We start from the raw sequence: 24,659 nt of genomic DNA, 5'->3' as shown, positions 1-24,659 counted from the left end.
CTCAAGCCTGAATTAGGTCATATTGCAATCAATACGATGGGGTTTTCCATTAAAACAATGCATAAAGTTAAATAACATCGCGGGAACTTTTAGTGACGTGACTGAAAAAGTACTTCCGTAAGTACTTCCGGTTCAGAGAATTAGCGCGTGCAATTTGTCATACACTAGGGGTTGACAGAAAAATCACAAAGTCTTAACTGGAGTTAAACCGGTGAACTGTTGGAGGAGTAGATCATTAATCATTGACTTGGGGACTAAAAGGAGCAATTGAAACAAATTTGCCGAAAGAGCCATTTGAAATGTAAAATCAATTCACACGAAAACAACGCAATACAAAGTTGTATCCTGTTGTTTGTGTTATGTTCATGTGCTTATTAATGAGGATATCATTACCTTTACTACATGTGTTGCCCATCCATCCTTCGGTACATCCATGTATAGTACAATTCCCATTCCTATTGTCACAGCCAGAACTAGAACAATGACAGGTCCGGTTACAGTCTTGTCCGAATGTATGACTATCACATGCTGTCAAATACAGTGGAAATGAAATAAGTTAGGACATTACATATGACTTGATTTGTCACAAAAAAAAAGTCAAAATTTGATTTTTGATTGACAAAACAAAGTGATGATAGCTCCAAATTATCTTACTGATACGTTACCTTGACTACATTTGTCCCCAGTCCACCCTGCTGTACATCCGGGTATAGCACATATTCCACTCTTTCTGTCACAGCCATGACTTACGCAGTGGCAGGTAGTCGTTACAGTTCCGTCCAAACGTTTTGCCGACACATTCTGTAAAACACCAAATGTCGTTAGTTCTTGAGTAAACAAGCAAATAACCAGATGATGTTTATAAAAAGAATGGATAAGGTAGATTACATTAATATTTTTAAAATATGTAATTTTATATTTAAAATATAACATCGATGACACTGAAAGGTTAAAAAAAAGTCGTATTGAAGTCTCTCCAAAATAACACGTTTTGTTCTACTTAATTACAAGGTAGCCTTAAAATATGTTATAGAGGCTATTCCTGTCTTGGGAGTATTCTGATGTTAAGGCTAAGCAGCCTTCAGTTATTTTACAAATACTGATCGGCCTCCCAGTGTCATGTATTACTGTCTTTTTTTTCTTTTTTTTTTTTTTTTTGCCTTTTGCTAAATTCAGCGTTCTGATTCAAAAGAAAATTCAAAGCAAACTCGAATACTGTCCAGAGCCCCGTCGTTGGGCTATATTATATCCCCCACTCATTTGCCAATATAGCTGAGATTCAGTTTGACTTTAACATTGGACTTCCAAAAGCAGTTGGGAGCAAGAAGAAAACGAATTACATTGATGTTACTCTTATTTTTGTTTTTTTACCTCCATATAATAGTATGAAACACATTTATAAAGTTTCAGTTGTTTTATCTATTCCGGAGCCTTTGTCAGATTTCAAAGTCCTTGACCTTGGGACCCAAACGGCCCTGAACGATGAGGCAGTGGCTTTGATCTTTGTTTAGTTGACCCCTTGTTTAATTCTAACCAACGTTTCTTCATAATGTCAGTACAAAATATCCATCAGTTTAAAATCGTGTACATGTATTTGACCATTATCAATAACCTTTTATCTCAGCTACCTTGACTTTAAACTGGGCATTTACCCTGATGATTTATTGATTACTTCCAATGCGTTTCTGGTATAGTGATTATAAAATGGTAATAAGTGAATAGATACACAATTTGCCTATGATCATTAACCTAGTTGCCATGACCTTTGAACCGATGATTCTTTAGACAAAATATAGACCAAATCCTTTCATTACTACAAGAGTAGATGGATTTTAAAGAGTTTGCTATTTATCATTTAAGAACATGAATATAATTTAATCAAATTTTATTGACAAATTTGTTTTCCGTCAATTAGATATAATTAGTGTACCAAAAGCCAATATGCATACAGTATATCGCTCTGGGCCTAGCAATTGTTAACAATTAAATATAATAAACTCATTCAATACATATAGAGTATGATTATTTGAAATGTCAAAAAGTACGTGTAAAAGTGACTAGCCAGTAAGCATGGTCAAAAAAATCTTTTTATCGTTTAGAATTAATATTTTTACACTCAATTTTGACAAAAGTCATATAGAAATCCATACGATGACACCCGGATCATCAGGCCCCTGGGGGCCAAAACCATCCTTAATACATAATTGATTCCCCTTCAACCAATTATGCATTATACCAAATATGAACAAAATCCTTGCACTCCAACAGACACTGTAAAGAATTCGCTATATAATCCCTATTGGGCCAGGTCCCTCATGCATCTGGGGCCTAATCCACCGTTGATATAAAACTGGATTTCCTTTACCCCAGAATCCGTCGGATCACATTTCGGCAATGTCCATTCAGTGTTTTATGTCTAGTAGCGATTTTTAGTAAAGGAAGGACGCCAGGCGGACGATGAACTATTGCATAGTTAGGCATTGCATATGGTAAAAAAGTACTTGTAACCTACTTCGCTGTTTTGGGGAAATCAGCAATCCGCGAATCGCCTATTCCAACTACTTCCGGTGACTATACTAACATTTTGTTTGCTCTCTTGTATACTCGTTATGTTTCTAATCAGATATATCTGTTATGACATTACAGCTACCAGAGATTTTTGTTTGGCAAAAAAGTACACTACTTATTTCACTAATATATATATATATACATTATGTATATGTCTTTGGGGGACACAATATTGATTGGGAAACTAAGCAACAGAAATCAGGAGAGCTTGAAAAGTATTATTTGTATTGCTTATGAGTATCCCATTCCTGGAGAGTAAACGATCATCTTAAATATGACAAACCCCTGAAATCATACTGACACTCAAATCGGGGCCACACGCTTTGTAAGAAAATGTGTAAGAAAATAAGCGAACTGGTTATCATTATTACTTTTTCTTTGAACCGATATTTCTATGGTATGTTATTGTTGGCGATAACATCAAGTAGAACAACACATAGCGATACGGTAGAAAGCCAGTACTAAACAATCATAAGAGCAATTTTATCCTGACACTGTTGCACCTCCCTATCGAGATTTTAACATTTATTTCTATTTATTTTTAGTTTCCTCTAGGTCTATCCACTCGTCGGTATTGTTCGTGTCCACTCTTTAGTCCAGTAGTATCACTGGTAAAATCCTAGAAGAGCGAAATATATATATATGATGCAAGTTCATGTTTGGCACGACAGTGTCTACATCACATTCGCTTGCCAAGGCTTCTGTTTACGTCACATTCCACAAACTTTGGCAGATAAAATCGTCAGTTCTGACGCTCTAACGGCGATATAAAATTACCATCCTTTACACTTGAAATTTCCGACCAATCAAAACGAGCGTTACCGATGTACTTCCTCAGAGATGTTTATAAGCACACATGGAGGCTTGTGCCATTTTGATGAGATATGCGATCGATAACTTATATTAATTAATGAAACACTGGGAATATTTCCCCAAGATTGTTGGTCTCTGCATTTAGACAAAATGCCATGACATAGTCGACAGGAAGCTCTGTACTGGGCGCCGCAATTTTTGTTTACTGCGAAACCAGGCCTGAATGCCAGCGGTTCGTTGAGTGTAACGTTAACGTAATCCGACACCTTGGCTAACGAAGATGTGTCTACATATAATTCTCAGTTTGTATTGAAATGTGCTTTTTTTCAATTTCAACTAATTATATTGGAAATACAAAAGGATAGGGCCTACATAAGCATTTTTCCACATAACTTCGGTATGATGGGGTAAATGAAATTATCAGACAAACATACAAACAATACACATAGTGAGTCTTCATGTCTAAACAAGACCTCGTATCCTAAATTTACGTCATAGGTTTGGTAGGAAGCACATGACCTCGATACGATAACAATGACATGGTAACTAACGTGCAAAAATATGTGTTTCTATTTATCATATTTCTCGCAAACTTTTCTACTGCAATTGTGTAAACACATCACATCATCACCGTTGTGTTATAAAACTGATGATTTCGATGTGAATAGTGATCGAATATATAGTACAGTACGATATCTCGACAATGGCGTAAGCATCGGTACGTAAAGACAATCGTATACGAGCTTGACCATGTGTAGATGCAAATCGATTGACATTAGAGTACAGCTTGTAAGAGTTATTTACCACCATACACTATGCTGTTACTGTCAAATGTGTAAATCATAGTCCCCGCTTTTGTCTTGCCAATGAAGATTTAAAACAGCTTAAGGATATTGCAAGGGCCTCTGTAATACCATTTTCAAGTTATTCAACGAAAACGTCCTGTGGTGTGCTTGGGATATTCGTCGTTGCCGTTGCTGTCACAAAACATAAGACCAAGAGGCTGGACAATGCCCTTACCATGCATCAAGCGGTTGGATGTGAAACACATCTGGCGAGGGTATGTCACCATCAAGACATCAGCCAGCTCGTGAAGAAAAACATCCTATGTACGCTGATAGACCACGCGTGACAACGTATAACCTGAAGAATCGTCCATTGTACATCTCAACCCGGCTCGTCGTCGAGGATGGGCGAAACGTTGTTGTCTTTGTCTTAACTATCTCTTAAAGGTATTGAACCTTCTTCCATGTCTTTCCCTTGGTCCGTCTATATCTCCAAAGACTCCATAGGCGTCCCCGCGCTTTAGACGCTTTAGACTTCCTTGGAGATGACGTCTGGATGTTGCATACGTTTGTAACGTTTGTAGTTAGATGTCATACCGTACCGGATAACACTCCTTCGTATCCGCTCAAGCGTTTTCACCTGAACAAAACAACCGATGACCGATTCATGTGCGCTATGAAGGACTTGATTCCTCATTTCCAGCGGAACCAAGAACAGTAGTCTCGTTTTGATGTAGGCGATAGCAAGCTGCTCCTTGCGAGTTGTGCAATGGTTTCCTTGAACGGGCGTTAACACTTTACTCGGATAGTCAATCACACATGTCGGTCCCCCTTGCAACTACGATAGCTCCTTTATAGTTTGCATAACTCAGAAACGATTAAACCTTTTTTTGGATGCTTGCGATGGTCATGTGGCAGTAGTCATAATGCTCTCGGAAACGGTAGAAACTCTCATTCTGTTTACCAACTTCTCAAGGAAGATTACTTCATCCTAAAAGAGGTGGCACTTTGGTTTCAACTTGACGTTGAAATCCCAGAACAGAGAAAGCGCCTTCGTTAGATTCTGGAAATGCGATTTGAAATTGTTTTCTACGAGATGTATTACCCGATTGAGCGTTGTAAGACTACTGACGAGACCAAAAGGTACATGTATATTTACTTATTGAGGCTGTTTTGTGACTGTCACGCTTATCTACCTATATTTGCCAATAGCCAGCATCCATATCGAGCGTGCTCATAAAGGCACCTTCGGAAACGGAATCTAAGATCGTAACAAGCGCTCTTTTTTTCTAACAAGCATCTCAGGGGATACCCATTCTAGTATGGTGGCTGGATTACTACCTTCTCAATTATCCCCTAATGATTTTTCCCCTCGGCCTCGAAATGTAAAAATTCCAAGATACCTATCGTGACCTGGGCTGCCGTATCAAAAAATCCATGGCAATCTCTGTCTAGTATGCGGACAGAAAGAATTAAAGAAGTTCTCTGTCACGAATCACCTTATGAATAACGACATATTTCTCTTATTCAAAATAAAGCGTTGTTTACCCTATCAGGTATCGGATTGGGCTGAGGGATGGTACATTGCTTTATCCCCTGGTCATTAAAAACCACTGCAGTGGGTGAAGGAGAACGAGATCTTTGCAGACGAGGGTTCTTATTACTCTATTATTTTGGCAAAATGAGTAACGTCACCACACTGAAAGTAACCACAAGTTCGCCTTGGGGTTGAGGTCGGAAACAATGTTCTATTCCGGTGTTGAACTAGCTTCAAGAATGAATTTATCTGAAGTTGTATCTTCCTGTGCTAAACTTCCGTTTGCTGAACTCTATCCTCAAGCTTACTTTCTATGAGCAGGACTGATGACTTGTCATACAAATGTCCCCCTCCAAATCTTCGTCACTTTTGGAAAGAACCTCTCCTTACACCCGTCATCTGTTGTTTTGAGGACCCATATATAAGTTTCTGTTTTGTTATCGCACTCTTAATCATTGTAAGTGTGTCGCCAAGAATTGCTGGGGGCTTTGTCAAGTAGAGAGATAGCCAAATGCGTATCCGACAGACCCTTAAGGAAATTATCAGTATCAGTTATCTGTATGAAATATGTTTATGCCCCATAGAAAGTGTTTGCAGCCAGTTTTTGAGCCCTGTCTGCAGACTCATTCACATCTCTCATCCGGGCCCTGATACATCTCCGCCAATTCACGTCGGACAATGAATGGGAGATCCTGCTTCCCGAATAGCTAGTTTAGTTTCGAACAATGGGCCTTTAAGTCGTCAATCACATACATAGGTCTGTCACGGAGGCACTCAATACGCTTCTCTAACTTCTGTTTGTCAGATCAACCATATAGGTTACCAGTGTAAAAAACGTTTCCATTCAGTGTTTTCATCGTTTGATAAAACTTGATTTTCCTGTCGATCTCGTCACTAACAGAGGTTCGTCTGTCCCCACCCCCTGAACTCTAACCCTTAGAATGAAATTCATCAGTTGCCCTAAGCTCAGCTTTGTTTTTGTTTCTTCTAATTATAGATAGATTTAAAGGAGCAGGATCATGCAATGCTCCTATCAGGTGACCAATGCCCTTCTTATAATCTTTTTTTTTAACAAGATTAGCATGGAGTTGTCTGTCTTTTTACCTAAGCGGAAGGGCGGACGGTTTCCTCATTTCATCTACCTGCCTTTTTATTTCAATCTCCCGCTTCGCTAATTCTTGGGTTCTAACTCTGTATTCCTTACATGAACGGTCATTTTATCGGCAACTTTCCGCTGAAAGAGCTTGTACCTGCCAAGGTGATATCTCAACATGGTACGCTTCGAATACTCTTAAAAATTCTCCCTCGTCAATGACCCCTCACATTCGTCACGTTTCTGTATTATAGCCTTGGCTTGATTATAACAAAGCTGGGACTAATACAAAACATAATATAACTATAAGAACACTATAATGCTAGAAATAATGGGCACGGCCTGGAGCTATCGCACCGACGTAATCACTAAGAACACTTTGTATGCACACATTTTACCGGTGTAAAGGTAATAACACCGCTGTATAACTGTATACGTAAATACGCTTTTACTGCTGACACTTACATTGTATGTTGTGAAAGATGACCGAATACATTTATCCAACATGAGTATGCCGATATCGACAAAGGTATGCTACGACCAACATGCATAGGTACGTGTCATAAGCGCGTTATCGGACTTGACCAAGTGTAGACTAAACTGACTATGGACACGCAATGTCGCAAAACACATTCGGGATGAGTTAACGCGGTCTCTACTCTCGTGAAAGCAAACTCGTTTCATATGTTACAACAGAATCGTTAGTCATGCATGAACCAAAAACCATGGAATTCTTAAATCCCATTTGCTATCATCGCAAATTCAATTTTTGTCACTGCACATAACAAGTTTACATCGAAAATATTTATGAATCGATTGAATGTAACAGAGCGCATGATTAATTAAATAAAATCACTGCCTCTGCTAGGGATCGAATCTGGGACATTTGGCTGACTAGTCTTACGCTTAACCGATCGAGCTAAAGAGACGATCTCTCTAGCCAAGCAGTATATTGCTGCTAGTATTTACCAGGGTTACATACTCCCCCTCCAGGAAAGAACTCGTCCTCGAGTTTCCAGGGGTAACAGAGATACTTTCGAGAGCAGCGATGAGTATCATTCCAAAGTCCCTACGTGGGCGCCAATGTTACAGAGCGCATGATTAATTAAATTTAAATCACTGCCTCTGCAAGGGATCGAACCCGAGACCTCTGGCTTACTAGTCATACGCTCAACCGATCGAGCTAAAAAGAAGATCTCTCTAGCTGAGCGGTACATTGCGGCTAGTATTTATCAGGGTTACATGAAAGCAGATCGAAATTTTACTTTATTTGCACAGGTTTCTTGAATATGAATTGGGACAATTTCAAGATGACCAACTCCTGCTTTGGGGACCATAATGGAACAATTGAAGCCAATTTGCCAAAATAGACATTCAAATTGTAAAATCACTTTACAAGAAAACACCACAATAAAAAACTGTATCATGTTGAATGTGTTATACATGTACCTATGTCCAATCGTATGTTAATTTGGTAATCGTTACCTTGACTACATGTGTTACCCATCCATCCTTCCGTGCATCCATGTACAATACAGCTTCCATTTCTACTGTCACAGCCAGAACTAGCACAATGACAGATCTGGTTACAGTCTTGTCCGAAGGTATAAGTATCACACGCTGTAAAATATAGTGGAAATGAAATATGTTAGGACATTATATTTGACGTAATTGGTCATGGAGAAGTCGCAGTTTGAAAAATGAGTTCCAATCGAAAGTCCGGCCTCATTACAATACAGCTTGTAAAACCCCTGATATGCCCCTGATACATATCAATACATATGAGTTGTAATGCGGGGGAAGTGGGGCTGTGACACCAGGGAAACGACATACAACGCAATGAAATAAATAGGAGAGAAAATTCCCATTTTTACATGGTAAACGGAAAAAAATAAGACACCACAATAGGCCTAGTATGTGGTTGTACATTTATTGCCATTTTATTTATATTTTTCCAAAGCACAGTAATTGATATAATTCATTACTACGAAAAGGTTTGATGTTTTCATTTTTATTTCATTTATTTCTAAATATTCTTTTTTTGTAAGTCAAGATTTTGAGGAAATAAGCAAGGAAAAGCATGAGAATTTTTGCAACAAAGATAACGGCGATTCAATGATCATTCACATTAATTCTTTTGACAATCCGGACCGTGTCAGCTTAATTTCGTTTACGTCGTGATTCGTTGGTGGGACATAATCTTAATCTATACAAGGATGAAGTTAAAATTGCCTAGTTTAAATTGATATAATTTACAATAAAACATTAATGCATCTAGTATATAATCCAGATGACATTTAAGAACGGTTGAGTTGTTTGGTCCGTATTGGCCTGGATGTTAAACGCGACAACAGTCAAAATAAACATGCCAAAAAGAATGTGCTGATCGATATTACATTTCACTTTTATAATATACCTGTGATACATGCGTCTCCCCTCCAGCCTTCTGTACATCCTCTTGTGATACACATGCCATTGACTACGTTACACCCTCCAGTCTTACAGTGACACTCATCTGTACAGTTGTCGCCAAAATATCCTCTTTCACATTCTTTTTGAAAATAACACATAATAGTGACGTAAGAGAAGTGTCGATTCTGATTCAAAATTTGAATTGGAAAACATTTATATTTATAAACAGGACAAGCAATAGCGTTCCGACATGGTAAGAATCGACATGGGCTTTTTTTAATCGGACCACATTAAGTTTGCCGGTCCCCAAGAAAAGTACAGAAAATTATAAGTGGCCGTAGGCGGCTTTTAATATAGACGAACATTTACCTATGTCTGAAGAACAAATGAAGCAATGTTTACTCTTTAATCGTGTTTTTCATATTTCTTTGGTGTTTATTTGTTAAACACTTTACGCTTTCAGGATCTGCTCTTCTGAGGTTTAAGTCACGTTGAAGTCTCGTTTCGATCTTGCATAACAGGTTTTTGTAATGTAAAACGAAAAATGGCATTTTTTTTTTTTTTTTTTTTTGCAAGGTTGTCATCTGAAAAATTGTTAAAATTTCAGACTTCTTATATAAGTAGATCTGTTTTTAGAAGAATTTCAAAAAATTGTCCATTTTGCGGTCATTTTGAAAATTACTGTTCTTGTATTTTTTGCAAGGCTCCAATTTTACAACTTTATACTTAACTCTTTTCACCAAAACCATCATTGAATGGGCAATTTTGAATGTTTCAAATTATGTTTTGCTGTAAAACTTTGATCTGTTCAATATATTGAAAAAAAAAGGTAAAAAAAAAAAAAAAAAAAAAGTGGGAAATTACAAATGTTTTGCATTTTATTTTCACATTTTTTGTGTAACTGGAGCACTTAAAAATAAATTCTGGAAAAAACGAAAAATAACTAAGGACAAAAGATGTAACACACTGATCCGAAAATTGTTGGTACCAGTTTGAGAAAGAAAGACTTTTTCCCATTTGATCCGCATACTATCATAAAAATAGGTATCCAGCAGAACATTTTATGTTCAGAGTTAAATGTAGCAAAAAAGGTGAACAAATTGGTATTTTATTGATATATCAAAATCTAGGGATAGGGGCAACATAAATTGTTATTGTGATAAAAAAATAATTTGCTATATCAATTTAACTTCTAAATTTAAAAAAAGATATGCTAGTTTTGTTTATTCCGGAGGCATACAGATCTGATAGTACATTTTAAAGACATCGCTTTGATTTGTTGAGTGTATTTTCAAAACAGCAGAACCCACGTAAAATCACACGTTATTTCGAATTCTAATTTTTGATCAACTATAGCTCAAAAACAAGAATACTGACATATGCTTTTCTTTTCATTTTCTTAAACTATGTCTCTGTATTCTCATATTTAAATGAGGGGTAACATTTAAAAAGTTAGTCATCAGAAAATTTTAACTTTTCACCAGAGCAGATTCTTAAATTTTTCAACGTAAGTTCTTTTCATGACCTGTTCGGTTTACAATTCGGAAATTGCATTCGTTCATCTCATGTTTATGTTTGAGCGCTTCATGTAAATACTTGAACTATCATGAGCCTTTGTTTACAATGTCATTTCGATTTAGATATGAAAGTAGCTCATATATTATTATTATGCCAACTTTTTAAGAAACTACTTTTAAATACATCTACCAAAGAAAAAGTTTGTAAGTTTATTGCTGTGCTTAAACCAAGGATTCCCTCAAATCTGAATAAAAGTTAGATGACATTTACCGATAGGTACGCAGTCAGAAGATGTATTTATTTGGGGCTGCCGCTCAAACATTCCGCGGTAAAAAGTCGTCTCATCACATCTGCTCTGCAAGGCGACCGCAAAAATCAATATGGCGGATTTAAAAACTTCCAGAGACCGGCGAAGTTAAAAATTCCCTTAAATCTATGTCGAATTCAGATAATTTGGTCATTAATATCGTGTTAACTGTTTGCTTAATTCTACGTAGCCCTTTCTACATACATGTATATCTAAATAGTTAATACCGTGTATAGAACAGGTCTCTCCAGTCCATCCGCGCTGACACCCAAGGCTACTACATGCACCGGTTTTCGGGTTGCATGTTCCTGACATGCAATGACAGTTTCCCTTGCAGTTTGGTCCAAACGTAGAACTCGAACAAGCTGCAGACAAGGCAAATCCATCATATCAATTTGTATAAGTATCACGATAACTTTTGCAGTGACAGAAGATAAGATTGTGTAATGTGTTTAAAATAAAGGAGTCCAGTATCGATTTTGCAATAGGCCATAACAAACTTGGAATATATTATATGACCATTTATAAACCAAAAATATTTTTTTTAAAACTTCAATTCGCGTTGATTTCTCACGTATTAACACTAGACAAAGACCCATTCACCATTTTCTGTGAATCACGCTTTGTTTTAGGTATTATTATATTCATCAATGGTACCCTTTTTCAATCGCGTGCATGTTTGTACATGATACATATTGGACAGCATTTCAATGACAAAAAATGCGGCACGAATAGTGGTATAAATTAAGTTCCACTGAATTGTCACTTTACAAATGTTTAAATGAATTAAAAAGATCATGCATTTATTAGATAAAAAAACAAATCAAATGGACTGACAATAAATTATTGAAAATGCTCAAGTCAAACACATCTTCCAGTAGGCTACTATAAACAATATAAGTCTCATTAGATACAACAAAATTTCCCGGGCTTGCCGTGTTACTATTCTGATGTATAGGCTACAGATAACAAGGATATAGTGTTGAGAGTTGATTTTCTTTATGTTGGTTCAATAGATCAGCGATTCAAACTTCACCAAGGCAACACCTGAAGTGTAGATGTGCTTCAATTCCGTTATCATCATATTAGATCAATTACACAGCTCATAGATTCGGTTCGTAGTTTTATCTCACCTTTTTGAAAATAAAACACACTGCAGATCTCAGCATTTGCCGAAGTAGGAAACCCAGTCTTATACAAATGGCTGCCCGACACAGATCATTGCAATGTATGGCTATTATCTTATGTGATTGAGATAAAACACAAAGTTAACCTAGATCGGGGTGGAAGTAAGTGAACAAACTATATCACTGGTTCGTGTCTTTATATTTAGTCCTGCTGTTTTTATATTCATTATGTAATAAGAAAACACTTAATGAACCTGGGACATCATATCCTGTATGTAGAGGACGGATATCCAAGCCAGGTAAATCTGGTCCGTTGAAGTCAACCAATAGTTTCTTCACTTTAGTTTGCCAACCACATATTTGGTTACACTTTTCGAAGTATTAGCTGATCGAGAGTCATTGCTGGATCCTAGCAAAACTAGTTTATTATGTTTTCTAGTTACGAGTTGGCATGTGGTTCAGTTGGGTACGGTATTGTTATACTAGCATGACCGTTTACTATGTCATAATGAAACGGGAAAATGTGACACCATTATGGGGATATCTGGCTTAGTATCGAGATTTATAGCATGGAGTGTTTTTTAACATCTTAATATTAAGTTTATTTTGACGATGATTACTCTAATAGAGATGTTTCTTCTTCCATTAACGAGATGTTAGTCCTACAAAAACTTATATATACATGTATGCATGTATATACCGTTTCAGCATATCCATGTATACATACATGTACGTGTACTCGTTTGACATTTTGTGGTATCCTTAATTTTGAAACAATTAGAAAAAAATCGTCCTTTGAACCGTGGTTCAATGGTCATCTTTACGTGACCTCTAGAAAAAAAGTCACAAAATCATATCTTATATTAAAACTGTTTTATTTGATACCGACGGTATCATAATACAGTCTTAACTGTTAAGTTTTTTTTGTTTTTTTTGTTGTTTTTTTTTGTTACTTTATCAATTCAATATCCATTAACCCGGTAAATTATCTGGAAAATTCAGTTTCCAATCTTCTGTTTTAATATCTATATACTTACAGAACCATTGTGATGTTTAAAATAAATAACGTTTTGAGATGTTAGATATTTGACATACAATGAATGTCGTTAGCTGCGAAAGAAGATCATGGAAGGTAAAAGAAATAAAGAAACGGCATTATTTTTCTGGTCAAGTTAAGGCAAAGCAGTGTAAAAAAAAGAACTGAACCAAGGCTTTAAGGTATATTGGGTGGCACAGTAGGGTATGGCTAGATGTTTCATATGGTGAATTTTGACCAGCAGTAATAGTTATTTGGAGGAAACCCCCTCATAAATGATAATGAGTTTTATTACATTTTTACGTAATGAACAAGCATTTTCAACCAAAAGAAATAGAAACATTTTAAATTAGGTTTCATGATAATAGAATAAGTAAGGCGTGATTAGTATCCGAACTATACACTAGTCATCATAGCGCATGACGGAGTCACTAATGTTGGAATGTATCCTTTGCCAAATTCTAGATAAAACTTTACACCATTTGAGTGACTTTAAATGGTATATAATGAAAAGCAAAACGATGTTATTTGTCATAGATGTAGTAACAAAATGGTCTTTGTCAATGGTATTTTGCTGTTAAAAAATCACGCCTTTGGGTGTTTAATTGCTGGTTGATTATCAAATAAAAGTCTCGGCTATGAGAGTAGGCAAAGAGAAAGAAGAACTAAAACATAATTAGGGACAACAAAAGGTAAAATAAAAACAAAATGACAACACATATGAGTTTAAATAGGAGGCAAAACTCATGAAGTAATCAGAATGCAAATGATACAACTATATTGTATTCATGCAGTGTCATAAATGATGCCCCTCGTTACTTCGATCATAGCTCCAAATATATAACATTTTTATTGATCGTGTGTTCTTTATTTTATCAGTAAAGGTTCTGGGTTTGATGTGTTGTCCTATTGAAAACGTGTATCCTTAAATATGTACACACCAGTCATCCGCGGGGTATAATCTTAATCGATACTGGCTAAAACCTTCAGAAAGATCAAAAAATGTTCTAATTATCATAGGCGTACAGTCGATCTACTACTGTGAGATCAATTAATATCATTTTTTAATTAATTTCATAGCAATATACCTGTGTTACATGCGTCTCCCCTCCAACCGTCTACGCATCCTCTGTTGACACATATTCCGTTGACAACGTTACATCCCCCTGTCCTACAGTGACACTCATTCGAACAGCGTGTACCAAAGTATCCCACTGAACATCCTTTTTAAACAAATACGAAATAACGACATGAAAGACGATGTCTTATTATAATTACGAATCTAGACGAAAACATCGACACAGAAAGCAGTGAAAGAAGAATAAATCCTATAACTTCAGCATGCTGCTTTACATATGCGTACACGTATACAAACAGTATCTAAGTGAATAAAAAGTAACACTATATACCATGTACAGAACAGCTCTCTCCAGTCCATCCGCGCTGACACCCGGGTACATAACAAACACCTGTGTTTGGGTTACAACCACCTGACATGCAATGACATGTTCCATTGCAGTTTGGTCCAAACGCAGAATTCATACAATCTGCAGGCAAGGCAAGTTTTGCTGCGTAAGAAAATCGAAAAGATTGCATACAGTGTACCGTATATTTGGCGATGTATTGCGTGTGTCTATCTTGTGAATTTCGATTTTGTAATATTCTAAAACGCTCACATCACACAAATTACAGACGGTTCGTCTTAAGGATGTTTGTTCCTTGCCAAAATAACTCAATATACTATATATCCGATTTAAATGACAGAGTATGTTAAAAAGCTTCAAAATGATTCGTGGAATTAGTTTTCGTAATATATGACACCATTGCAGGCTTCTCTTCTGTTTTGCTAATAAGAAACCGTATTATATATTGCAACATAACCGAAATCGACATTGATGGATCGATTGTGTTTCAAGACCCCTTGTTAACGTACACCTTTGTGTACACATATTGTCCTTGCCATTTGTATGAAGAAAAATCCTTAATATACTATTCTTTCTTACCTGACGAAAATGTTTTAATGTAAGCATTGAACTGTTACAAGATAATCGCCGTATAGAGAAAAACCTGGTTCTGATATAACATTTATTCAATTTGGAGATTAAACAAAGCAGGGTGTTATATAATATCCGATACATTCCAAATTGACTTTTATCAATGACTACTCATCAGACTGGCATTTGCGGATGTCGTTTGGTTTTCAGATGAGTCTCATTTCTACCTGCGTTATGAGGTGAACAAGCAGCGTTTAATATTCAGGGGGGGGGGGGGGGGGGGGGGGGCTGAATAAAAAACACTTCTTTACAGAGATACCCCTACATAGTGATAAAGTAAACGTTTGGGCGGCTCTTATTTCAACCCGAATTATTGGCCCATTTTCTATGAGGACACAAATGGCAACACTATGACAGTTATTTGTGATCGCTACCTCAAGCTTCTTAAAAGCATTTTTTTACTAGAATTACAACGAATGTAATAACATAAGATCAGTGTGGTTTCAACAGCGTGGTGCAACATCACATGCAATATCCTCTTAAGTATTGTCAGTTAGATTTGAGAATAAAATTTAGAAAATATGCTTCGATATGGTATATATATTATTTCCCTAGGATTGAACTAAAACGAGTTTTTGGGATGTAGAATGTATACGATATTTTGAACATTTTATAAATCCGCAGTTCAAAATTCAAGTTTTAACCCACATTATGGTTTCCTTTACCAAATATCAAAAACTGAGACCTGTCGACGCTTTAACCATTTAAATTACTTCGTTACAATCTCCGACCTGGCTAGCCTGCTACAGATGACAGATGGAGTAGGTAATGTTATAATAGCATATCTTGTTTTCACTGGTTGACAAATTAGAGCCCATGCAGTATTTGTAGTGAAAATATCGCCCTTGACGTAACTATTTCTTCTCTTTTTTTTTTTTAGAAATATCAAAACGAAAGATTAATATCACTCCATGCAGCATTCATTACGTTTACACAATATTGAAATAACCACCGTCTGGTATCCCTAACTTTCTAACAAATACTAGCATAACATATTATATTCAGTCATTGTCAAAAAACCAGTAGAAATCAAGGATGTTAACATTGTAATAACTGCGGTAAAATTAAAATAAATTTGAATCACGAGATCTGCATATTCTGTTACCAATAAATCAACCCTAACGATCATCTTCCCTCGTCCAAGCTGCTCAGGAATTGTGTACAACTATAAGTAAAACCTAGTCTCTACAACAAAGTGTTCTTCTACCAACTCATGAAAGTCTCCCGTCCGTCCGGAAACGACACCAATAGGTCGGCCTACAATATTCACAATCACAGACAGGTCACTTTGCCATAACACAGCTGTGTTCCCGGTGATATCATCACGCGAAAATATTTAATTCCATTGCTGGAGTATTACGCGTGTTTTATATATTGATTGTACGTACATTTTTCTCGAAACTGGTGTCAAATATTGGAAACTATATTTTTCATCGGTGTAAGAATAATATTGCATGGATTTAGACAGAGAGGAAGATTTAAACAACCTTCAGTAAAGGTGACAAAAAAATGTAATAAACAGAGGATATGAAAAGGTTGCCCGTTGAATAAAACATAAATTTTACTTTGACAGAATATCTATATTTTCACGAGTGCGAAGCACGAGTAGAAGATATCGAAATATTCTGTCATATGAGTGAAATATATGTTATATTCAACGGGAAACCATTCGACGTTACTTTTATTGTATTTTACATACTTGAAAACAAAATTAAATCATCGAAAAATTAATAGTGTCAAAACGCAATTTAAGCGTTTTCTACAGTTATCGGAGAATCAAAAACGAAAACGAAAAATTTATATTTTCACTTCAAAACTTATATTTTCACTGCTCATTGCTGCAGTGAAAATATAAGTTTCATTAGTTTGAAAAATTTCTATACTTTACTGGCAAAAATGAAATAACTATGATATTTTTGTTTCTAAATGAATAAAAGTGATATTCTTCTCGTAAAATATAAACAAAGGAATATCCTTTATGTTTTAATATATTCATGAGATGGTATGATTGTGAGGAAATATGACTTAGTACTGAAAATTGTAACATCAATTGTTAAAACCATCTTACCATTGATTGTACCAAACGTCCATTTAATGTATTGATGGTTGCTTTGACAATAAGATGTTTCCTTTTTGATCATCGAGTTTTGACTTAACGACACTCTCGTATATATGAACGAAAAATCACGGAAAAATTTATTACATTTCAAATTAAGAGCCTAATTTTTATTCTTTTTAAATTGATTATGTAAAACGTAAGTGTGTCGAAAATACTTTTCGACTACATTAAATAATAGGTAATAGTAAATAAGTGTAAACAATGAATATACTTACCCGATCTTTAGTTTGTGTACAATTTTATTAATGTTACCTAATCAAATACCTGAACATAATCCATTAAACCACGGCATATAATTTGTTAAAATGACAGACAAAACAACCTGCAATATAATGTGAATACATGTGCATTCAAATATACTGATCAAACAAGCTCTGTATTGTGATGCTATCTTTGTATTGAACCAATCAACCTTTAGAGTTACTTTAACTTTTAACAAAAAGACATGAACGAAGACGTTGTAATCAACATACCAAAGACTTGAACATCACAAAGCTCCACAACTGCGTCCCTGGGTGAGTAAGGTGATGGTAAATCTGCTAGTGATGACGATCGGTTGTTGTACACAATGACGTACCGACCAGTTACGGAACACTGGTGAGACTGACGATACGGCGGGGGATCTGTCGTACTGTAGTCTTCATGGTAACATAGATGTGCTGTATCAAGAGCTTGAGTATTGTACAGTTTTATTGTCTCATTAGATACGTACAGAAAATATCCAGATATGATGGACTTGTCTGAAAGGAGAAAAAAAGACGCAACGAACGACTTATTATTCTATTAAAACTCATGTTTAAAATAATAGGATTCAAACTATTCATTTGTAGAAAGTATGTCCGGTATTCATGGAAATGACAACATAATCGAGTAAATGAATGAATTATACGTTATCTTGTATTTTGACGTATTGCCAATGCATTTGGCAAATGCTTGATGATGAAGACCATTGGACATTTCATTCATGTTCTTGATCCCATATGGAATACTCGTTCCCTTGTTCGATATGAAATCATATGTGTTGAATCTTTGTCGAAATACCTTGTGGATCCGTTGGTATCCCCATAAATCTTATTTTGAGAAAGTGACGTATCCAAAATGTGACCTAGATTTGTATTAGGGGAGCGTCGATGTAGCTGGAGATGTTTATCCTTTTACTTTATTTAAGATGGAATCGTTTTGTTTTTGTTGTTTTTTTGTTGTTGTTTTTTTCAAATCTGTATTTTTCTTCATGTTAGGATTTTATCGATAATGAATTATATTACATGTACATTTTCGTACTGTTATTGGCGCTCTCTTCTCCTATCATGATTACATGTTTCATTTATGTCTAGTAGCAGCAAATATAGTCATCGGTGTCATCGTCACCTGGTTGTGATATACAAGAATGTCACTTTCAGATATTGACTGAGAATCGAGTCATTGACCGGTTTCGTTTCGAAAACAGTGAGTGTGACCAGATTTCCTGTGCCTACCTTTGTTATTATATATTTTGAATTTTTGAAAATTAATTCATTAACAAGATCACTGACCTGACTCCGTCAATAATTGCACGTACTTTTACAGAAAGAGTAATGAATTAGTGTCCAGTCTTATGCTAATGTTTTATTAAGAAACTCCTCCCAAAATTAAACAATGATCACAAAAAAGTCATTGACTATTGAATCATCATCATACTTACGTTGACGTGAAAAGATGATATTTATAGTTTTAATCTGGTGTTGATGCGAGAGATCAACAATCCACCATGCATACTGCCATGCATTGGGAAATGTGTGTGAACAACTGTCCTCTCCTGGAAGACCATCTACTGCATTTCTAGCATCACTTAGATTATGACTGTTTACAGAGCTTTGGCTGGCGTGTCCTCCGTATGCCAAGTCGCCTGTTATCATATATGAAAATGAAATCAACCTTATTTTGAATTGTTAAAGTAGCTTCATGTTATTCTAAATCATTATCAAGATGTTATTTTTTTTCCGGTAAAGATTCATCCTGATAGCCATTAATGCACAAGTAATATAAGTATACATGTTTTGCTAATTAAGACAGGAACATTATACAATGGCTTCTGAGTTACACTTCAGCATTGAAACAGAACAAAAAATATGCTTGCTATAACTAAATATTTAGGGGTAGTACAGACTATATAAGTATGCCACTGATAAACGATTTCCATACGCGTTTCTATATACAAAACGTATAACCTATCAACTGAATATTGAAATTTATATTATTCAACAAGTTATAAAATGATAATTCTATTTTTATTAAAAAACTAATGTCGGGTTAATTATATCGTCCACCTTATCGAAAGTCACCCCATTACCATTATTACCACGACCAACATATCATGATAATAATGTCGACTTGTCATGATAATATAAGTACATTGAATACATATCTCTTAATCTCCAGAAAATGCAATAACATGATAACAGTTTCCTTACTTGATGGTACGTAACAGCTTGGTCCTCTCCAGCCCGTCTGACACCTTGCCACGTCACATTGTCCAGTGTCTGGGTCACACCCTTCCTCAGCACAGTGGCAGGTGAATGCACAATCAATTCCAAACCGACCAACAGGACAGCCTGTTATTACAATTGATAATAGTGGTAACTGGCACGTATTGATTGTCAACAATAACATCCCATCATACAGTTTTCTTTATATCAAACCAAAAATAAAATGACATTTTTTCTTGAATTTAGTAAATAATGCAAAATTAAGTTTCAACAGGTTGCTATCCGTCCTTTATGTGAAACCGTTAGAAAATCATGCGATATCAGCGTATTGTATATTTCATACTGCTCCTCAGCTCAAAGGAATTTACAGATGTAAATAATACCATCCAATTATATTGGTCCTTTGATAAAAAACAGAAACATTGACGGTTCTCCTCTTTTTCTTGAGTTTGGTAAATAATTAAAAATTAAATTTTAGCAATGTGTTATTCGCGTATCTGTATTTCAATATTCAACTTCGCTCTTGAATTCATGCGAAAACGTATGATAGTTAGATCAATTTTTATACGCAAGTGCTGTTCTTTTTATTTAATTCTAGCAAGTTTTATATACACTACACTTCAAGATCCTGCCATCGCTTTGATCAGAAAATGTTCGGCTCATTTTCAAATCTTTAACAGATGTAAATTAACAATAACAATATTAAACATTATATCAGTCCGCTTGGAAAAACAATAGAGCTCGAGTGTTGGCAGTCATCTTGTTTACAGGTACAGGTACGTAAAGAGTGTTGTGTACGCTAAGCATGCGCACTCGGACTATAGCGGAGAAACGAACAATAGCATGGTTTTCTTCCACACATGATGCATACTTCGAGTTATTTTTGTGAAATTTAGCCAGGGTAGCGATATTATGCTTACATAATTTCGAACCGTTTTTCTATTTAGATGACCATTGATATGTCTCTCGGACCATATTATTTCATTGATGACTGATTTGTGACCTTTGCGTCATCTATATAACTTTTGTTAACCCTTTGTTAAAACATGTGCAAATGAATCTTATTCCTGAATATCTGGTTCTGAATTCATGAGTGAACAAGAAGCTATTAGATATTTTCACTGTTATTCTATCTTGGTGGATACGTGTCAAAATGTTAGATTTTTCTAGTTTGAGCAAATTCTATAATCGGTATTATGTAAACAATTTTTTGATATATATTTATTTGTGTTTTTGCAAAATTTGAGCCTTCAATTGCAATAAGTTTACTTTATATCCTTGTAAGTCATACCCAAATAGTAAGGCTAGACTAATTTTCCTCTATTTGCAATGTTATTATTTTGTTATTTTTCATAGATGTACATAAAAATGAGCAATTAATTGTGACATTAGAGTGAAAGTCATGGACAGTTAAATCCTTGCCTGTAAACCAAGCTTATTGTACAAACGCGAATAACGCTTAATATCACCGTATGAACTGATTGACTCCTATTGTATCGATTCACCTTAAAACATTTTGCCGGACCTAGAGTTGTCTTTTTTTCAAGGACAGCAACTTGGATCTAATATCAGTCGATATGATTATTGTAAACAGCTTGTGAAGATCTACTTACTATGGAAATAAATCTTGAGTAACAAGATTTGTTTTCTCGAATATATTATATGTTTTTTCAAGAAATTGTCAAGAACGGTTTCTGGATAGATTTGGCGAAGAAAATAACACATAAATTTGTTTCTTGACATTGATATATATTTGCTGATAATAGATTTACCCATGTATTTTTGTATGTTTTATGACATTTACCAAATATCTGCACTTCGCATAGCTCAATTAAAGCCCCTTCGCCTGGCGGTATATGCGGATTTGGTCGTTCATTGTAGAAGATGACGTATCTCCCGTTGGTGGCACATGTTCTCGATTGGTTGTACGATGGGTGTCCATTGCCACTGTCATTGTAACACAGGTACCCGAGACCTGCGTCAACACTACCGTTGCTTTGTGCCATGGCTGTATCGTTTGTAACGTAGAGGTAATAACCCGATAGTCTATGTGTATCTGTATACCGAGAGCAACATCGATCATCAGTACAATAACTATGAAATACATGTATTAAGGTGTACCTTAACATATTACGCAGCTAAAACAATGTAATACTTATGATCCATTAACATATATCATCCTGAACCTTAGCATTGGCCAATTTTTCAAATTCGAATCTTATGCATTACATATTATTGTTTTGTTCCAAGATTCTTTGAAGTAATGAAGGTTGTAAAATAAAAACAAAAGAAACGGAAACGGGACCGACAGGGAAATTAAGAAAAACAGGGCTTAGAGACTGACATTGACATAGGAAAACTGAACTCACAAGGACAACAAGCAAATTACAACCCTTAAAGTCTTCTACACACTGCATATTTTCAAACCACCATCTACTTTGAGCTCTGGCTACCCCAAACAACACATTTAGGTGCATTGTCGCTAGGTTTAAAGAGTACCGGCTTTAAAATATTACCTTACATTGACATATATATCAAAATTAATGCCATTTTGACATAACTTTCGTTTCTCTTTGTGATCACAATAAGAGGAGTTATCTACCTTTACATTACATTACGTTGTTCTTTCATTTCCCTGGTGCCACACACCAATATTACGTCTAATTACAAATGCAAATGTACCAGCTCTTAGGGGAGTTAACTCTTACTAACTGTACTCAAATGTGGGTGAGATATTCGATTGGAAATCTTCGTCCTGGGATATAGCATTTTATGTGTGCTTCATAACCAATTAAATGGCATTTTCCACTATGCGATGGTTCATTGAAAAGAAGTTCTGCAATAGCCGTAGAATTATGGTTGTGATAGAAATTGAAATATTCTTTGCTGGGAGAAGGAGAGCGAAGCTAAGTAGATGACATTTCCACATCGACAGAAGGCAAAGAACATAACGTCTATGTCATCGATAGAAGGTATAAAAGTGACATGAGGTAATACGTGTTTTTTTATATAAGCAAGTTTATAATATTGTCTAACAGTAAAATATCTTACAGTCGTGTCTGTATGTGATATTGATAATCTTTATCCTAGATATTTGTCCAAGGTCAACTTTCCACCAAGCCTGGTAGTGTCCAGTATTTGTATGAGAACAGTGCCCATCTGTAATATCTCTCCCGAGGATTCCATCAACCGCTCTGTCGGCATTATTTTGTCCGTATGTAGAGCTTTGTGTAGCGTTCTTGTGTAGTGCCAGGTCCCCTTTATTTTGAATGTATATATGTGCTAATGGAAAATATCAAAATCATGATATCGAACAACATCACTATTTTTTCCTTTATAATTTTCTTACATTTAAACTACAAAAGTTGCAGCGTTATATCACCACTTAAAAATAATTCAAATGTAATCCATTCACCTCTGTCACCTTGCCCATGCTTTACAAATACTCGGCTCTTTCAAGTTACCTGTCACATTCGTTATGCAATGATTTGAATGTGGCAAACGAATATGTATACATTTCAATCTAACAATGTGTTGTTCTATCAAAAGTTGTAATAATATCATATTGATTTTACAAGAAATTATATTTTAAAAACATGCTCAATATAACTGCTGTTATCAATACACAGAATCATGATTAGACATCAATACAAAGCAGATGTTTATTGTACATTGTGCATGATAACGTGATAACGCAATGTACTTAATATGATATGTATAAAATTTTAATACAGACGCAGGAAATATTATGAAATTAACCGTATAAAATCATTACATTGTGCATATTTGGGTAAAATGGATCTTTTTACATGTAAGAAATATCGAATATCACATATCATTACCTTGTATCTGTTGAATATTAATTAAGTCTATACTCACATGAGGAAATGACACCATAACGGCCTAGGTTTAAGATCAATATACATGCGAGGTAAACAAATTCCATTATTTCACCGCATCAATCCCGATCTTTAAATCAAAGGCTCAAATGTTCCTCGTCTTGTTTTGTCTCTCATTTTCTTTTACACGGAAGTTGTGTGTCACCCAGTTCGTGTCATATACATAGATATCAACGAGGAAGAGTCGTTATCAACGGGATCCTGTTATCAGTTGTTTACCTTTTCTCAAGCTATGTATTGATCGCTACTACTTCATACAGATATGCAATATTGTTTTATATTTCATGTCCAATGTGGTATAAAGTCAGTGACACTGTTATCTCTTAGTGTACGACCGTGTATTTCACAGGACTATTTACTCCTTCCATATATGTGTAATGTCTGCACTGTACTGCAAATACAAGGTGGCTATAATGTTATACTAGACATATCCACTTCTAAGCGTAGACATACAACGTATACGAAAGCGTATGCTATGCAATTCTTGGGTCGTCACGATAGAGTTAGGTCTACCACCAGTGTACAGTATATGGGTATACTGACATATTTTTATGTCAGGAAATGATGGTGTTAGTTATCATACAACTAAATAAATACTCCATTATGACAATGTAAATTTGCAAATCGGCAAAATAATGACCCCCACATGTTGGCGTAATATTGGCCGCACGTTCACTTTCTGTATGTTTGGTTTCTTTTGGTTTATTTTTAGTTCAGAGGTGGAGGAAAGCCGGAGTACCCGGAGAAAAAACCACCGGTCTACGGTCAGTACCTGGCAACTGCCCCACGTAGGTTTCGAACTCGCAACCCAGAGGTGGAGCACTAGTGATGAAGTGTCGAGACACGTTAACAACTCGGCCTCTGCGGCCCCATTTTCTGTATGTGAAATGCCGGCCTAACCTTACAGTATAGCGCATCTGATGTTG

At 35.7% G+C, this 24,659-nt stretch overlaps 1 protein-coding gene across 2 annotated transcripts; it reads right to left on the bottom strand.

The window, feature by feature from the left end:
• Window positions 1–219: 219 nt before the first annotated feature.
• Window positions 220–14,754, bottom strand: LOC117325547 (protein draper-like). Of its 2 annotated transcripts, XM_033881855.1 has the most exons (7): window positions 14,606–14,754; window positions 14,285–14,419; window positions 11,261–11,398; window positions 9,213–9,347; window positions 8,282–8,416; window positions 666–801; window positions 220–528 (listed from the first exon to the last, which is right to left on the bottom strand). In XM_033881855.1, the coding sequence occupies exons 4-7, from the start codon at window positions 9,270–9,272 to the stop codon at window positions 308–310; spliced, it is 552 nt and encodes a 183-aa protein (XP_033737746.1). In that variant the 5' UTR covers window positions 9,273–9,347; window positions 11,261–11,398; window positions 14,285–14,419; window positions 14,606–14,754; the 3' UTR covers window positions 220–307. The 2 variants fall into 2 exon arrangements, with proteins under 2 accessions (XP_033737746.1, XP_033737745.1); XM_033881854.1 differs by lacking the exon at window positions 220–528 and having other exon boundaries at window positions 697–801; window positions 14,606–14,752.
• Between the last annotated feature and the right edge of the window lie 9,905 nt (window positions 14,755–24,659).

This window comes from Pecten maximus, chromosome 4, assembly GCF_902652985.1.
Source record: "Pecten maximus chromosome 4, xPecMax1.1, whole genome shotgun sequence".
In the NCBI taxonomy this organism is placed as follows: Eukaryota; Metazoa; Mollusca; class Bivalvia; order Pectinida; family Pectinidae; genus Pecten; species Pecten maximus.
Note: the sequence above shows the minus strand (reverse complement) of the source record. Positions and strands in the feature narration are given on the sequence as shown.

What these genes read in the sequence shown, in the direction of transcription:
- LOC117325547 (XM_033881854.1), bottom strand. Translation starts at nt 14,738, where the DNA reads ATGAATTCTGCGTTTGGACCAAACTGCAATGGAACATGTCATTGCATG. An exon ending in AGAGAGCTGTTCTGTACATG is followed by an intron (nt 14,420 to 14,605) that starts GTATATAGTGTT and finishes TTGTTTAAAAAG; the next exon opens with GATGTTCAGTGGGATACTTT. An exon ending in GGGAGACGCATGTATCACAG is followed by an intron (nt 8,417 to 9,212) that starts GTATATTATAAA and finishes TATATTTTACAG; the next exon opens with CGTGTGATACTTATACCTTC.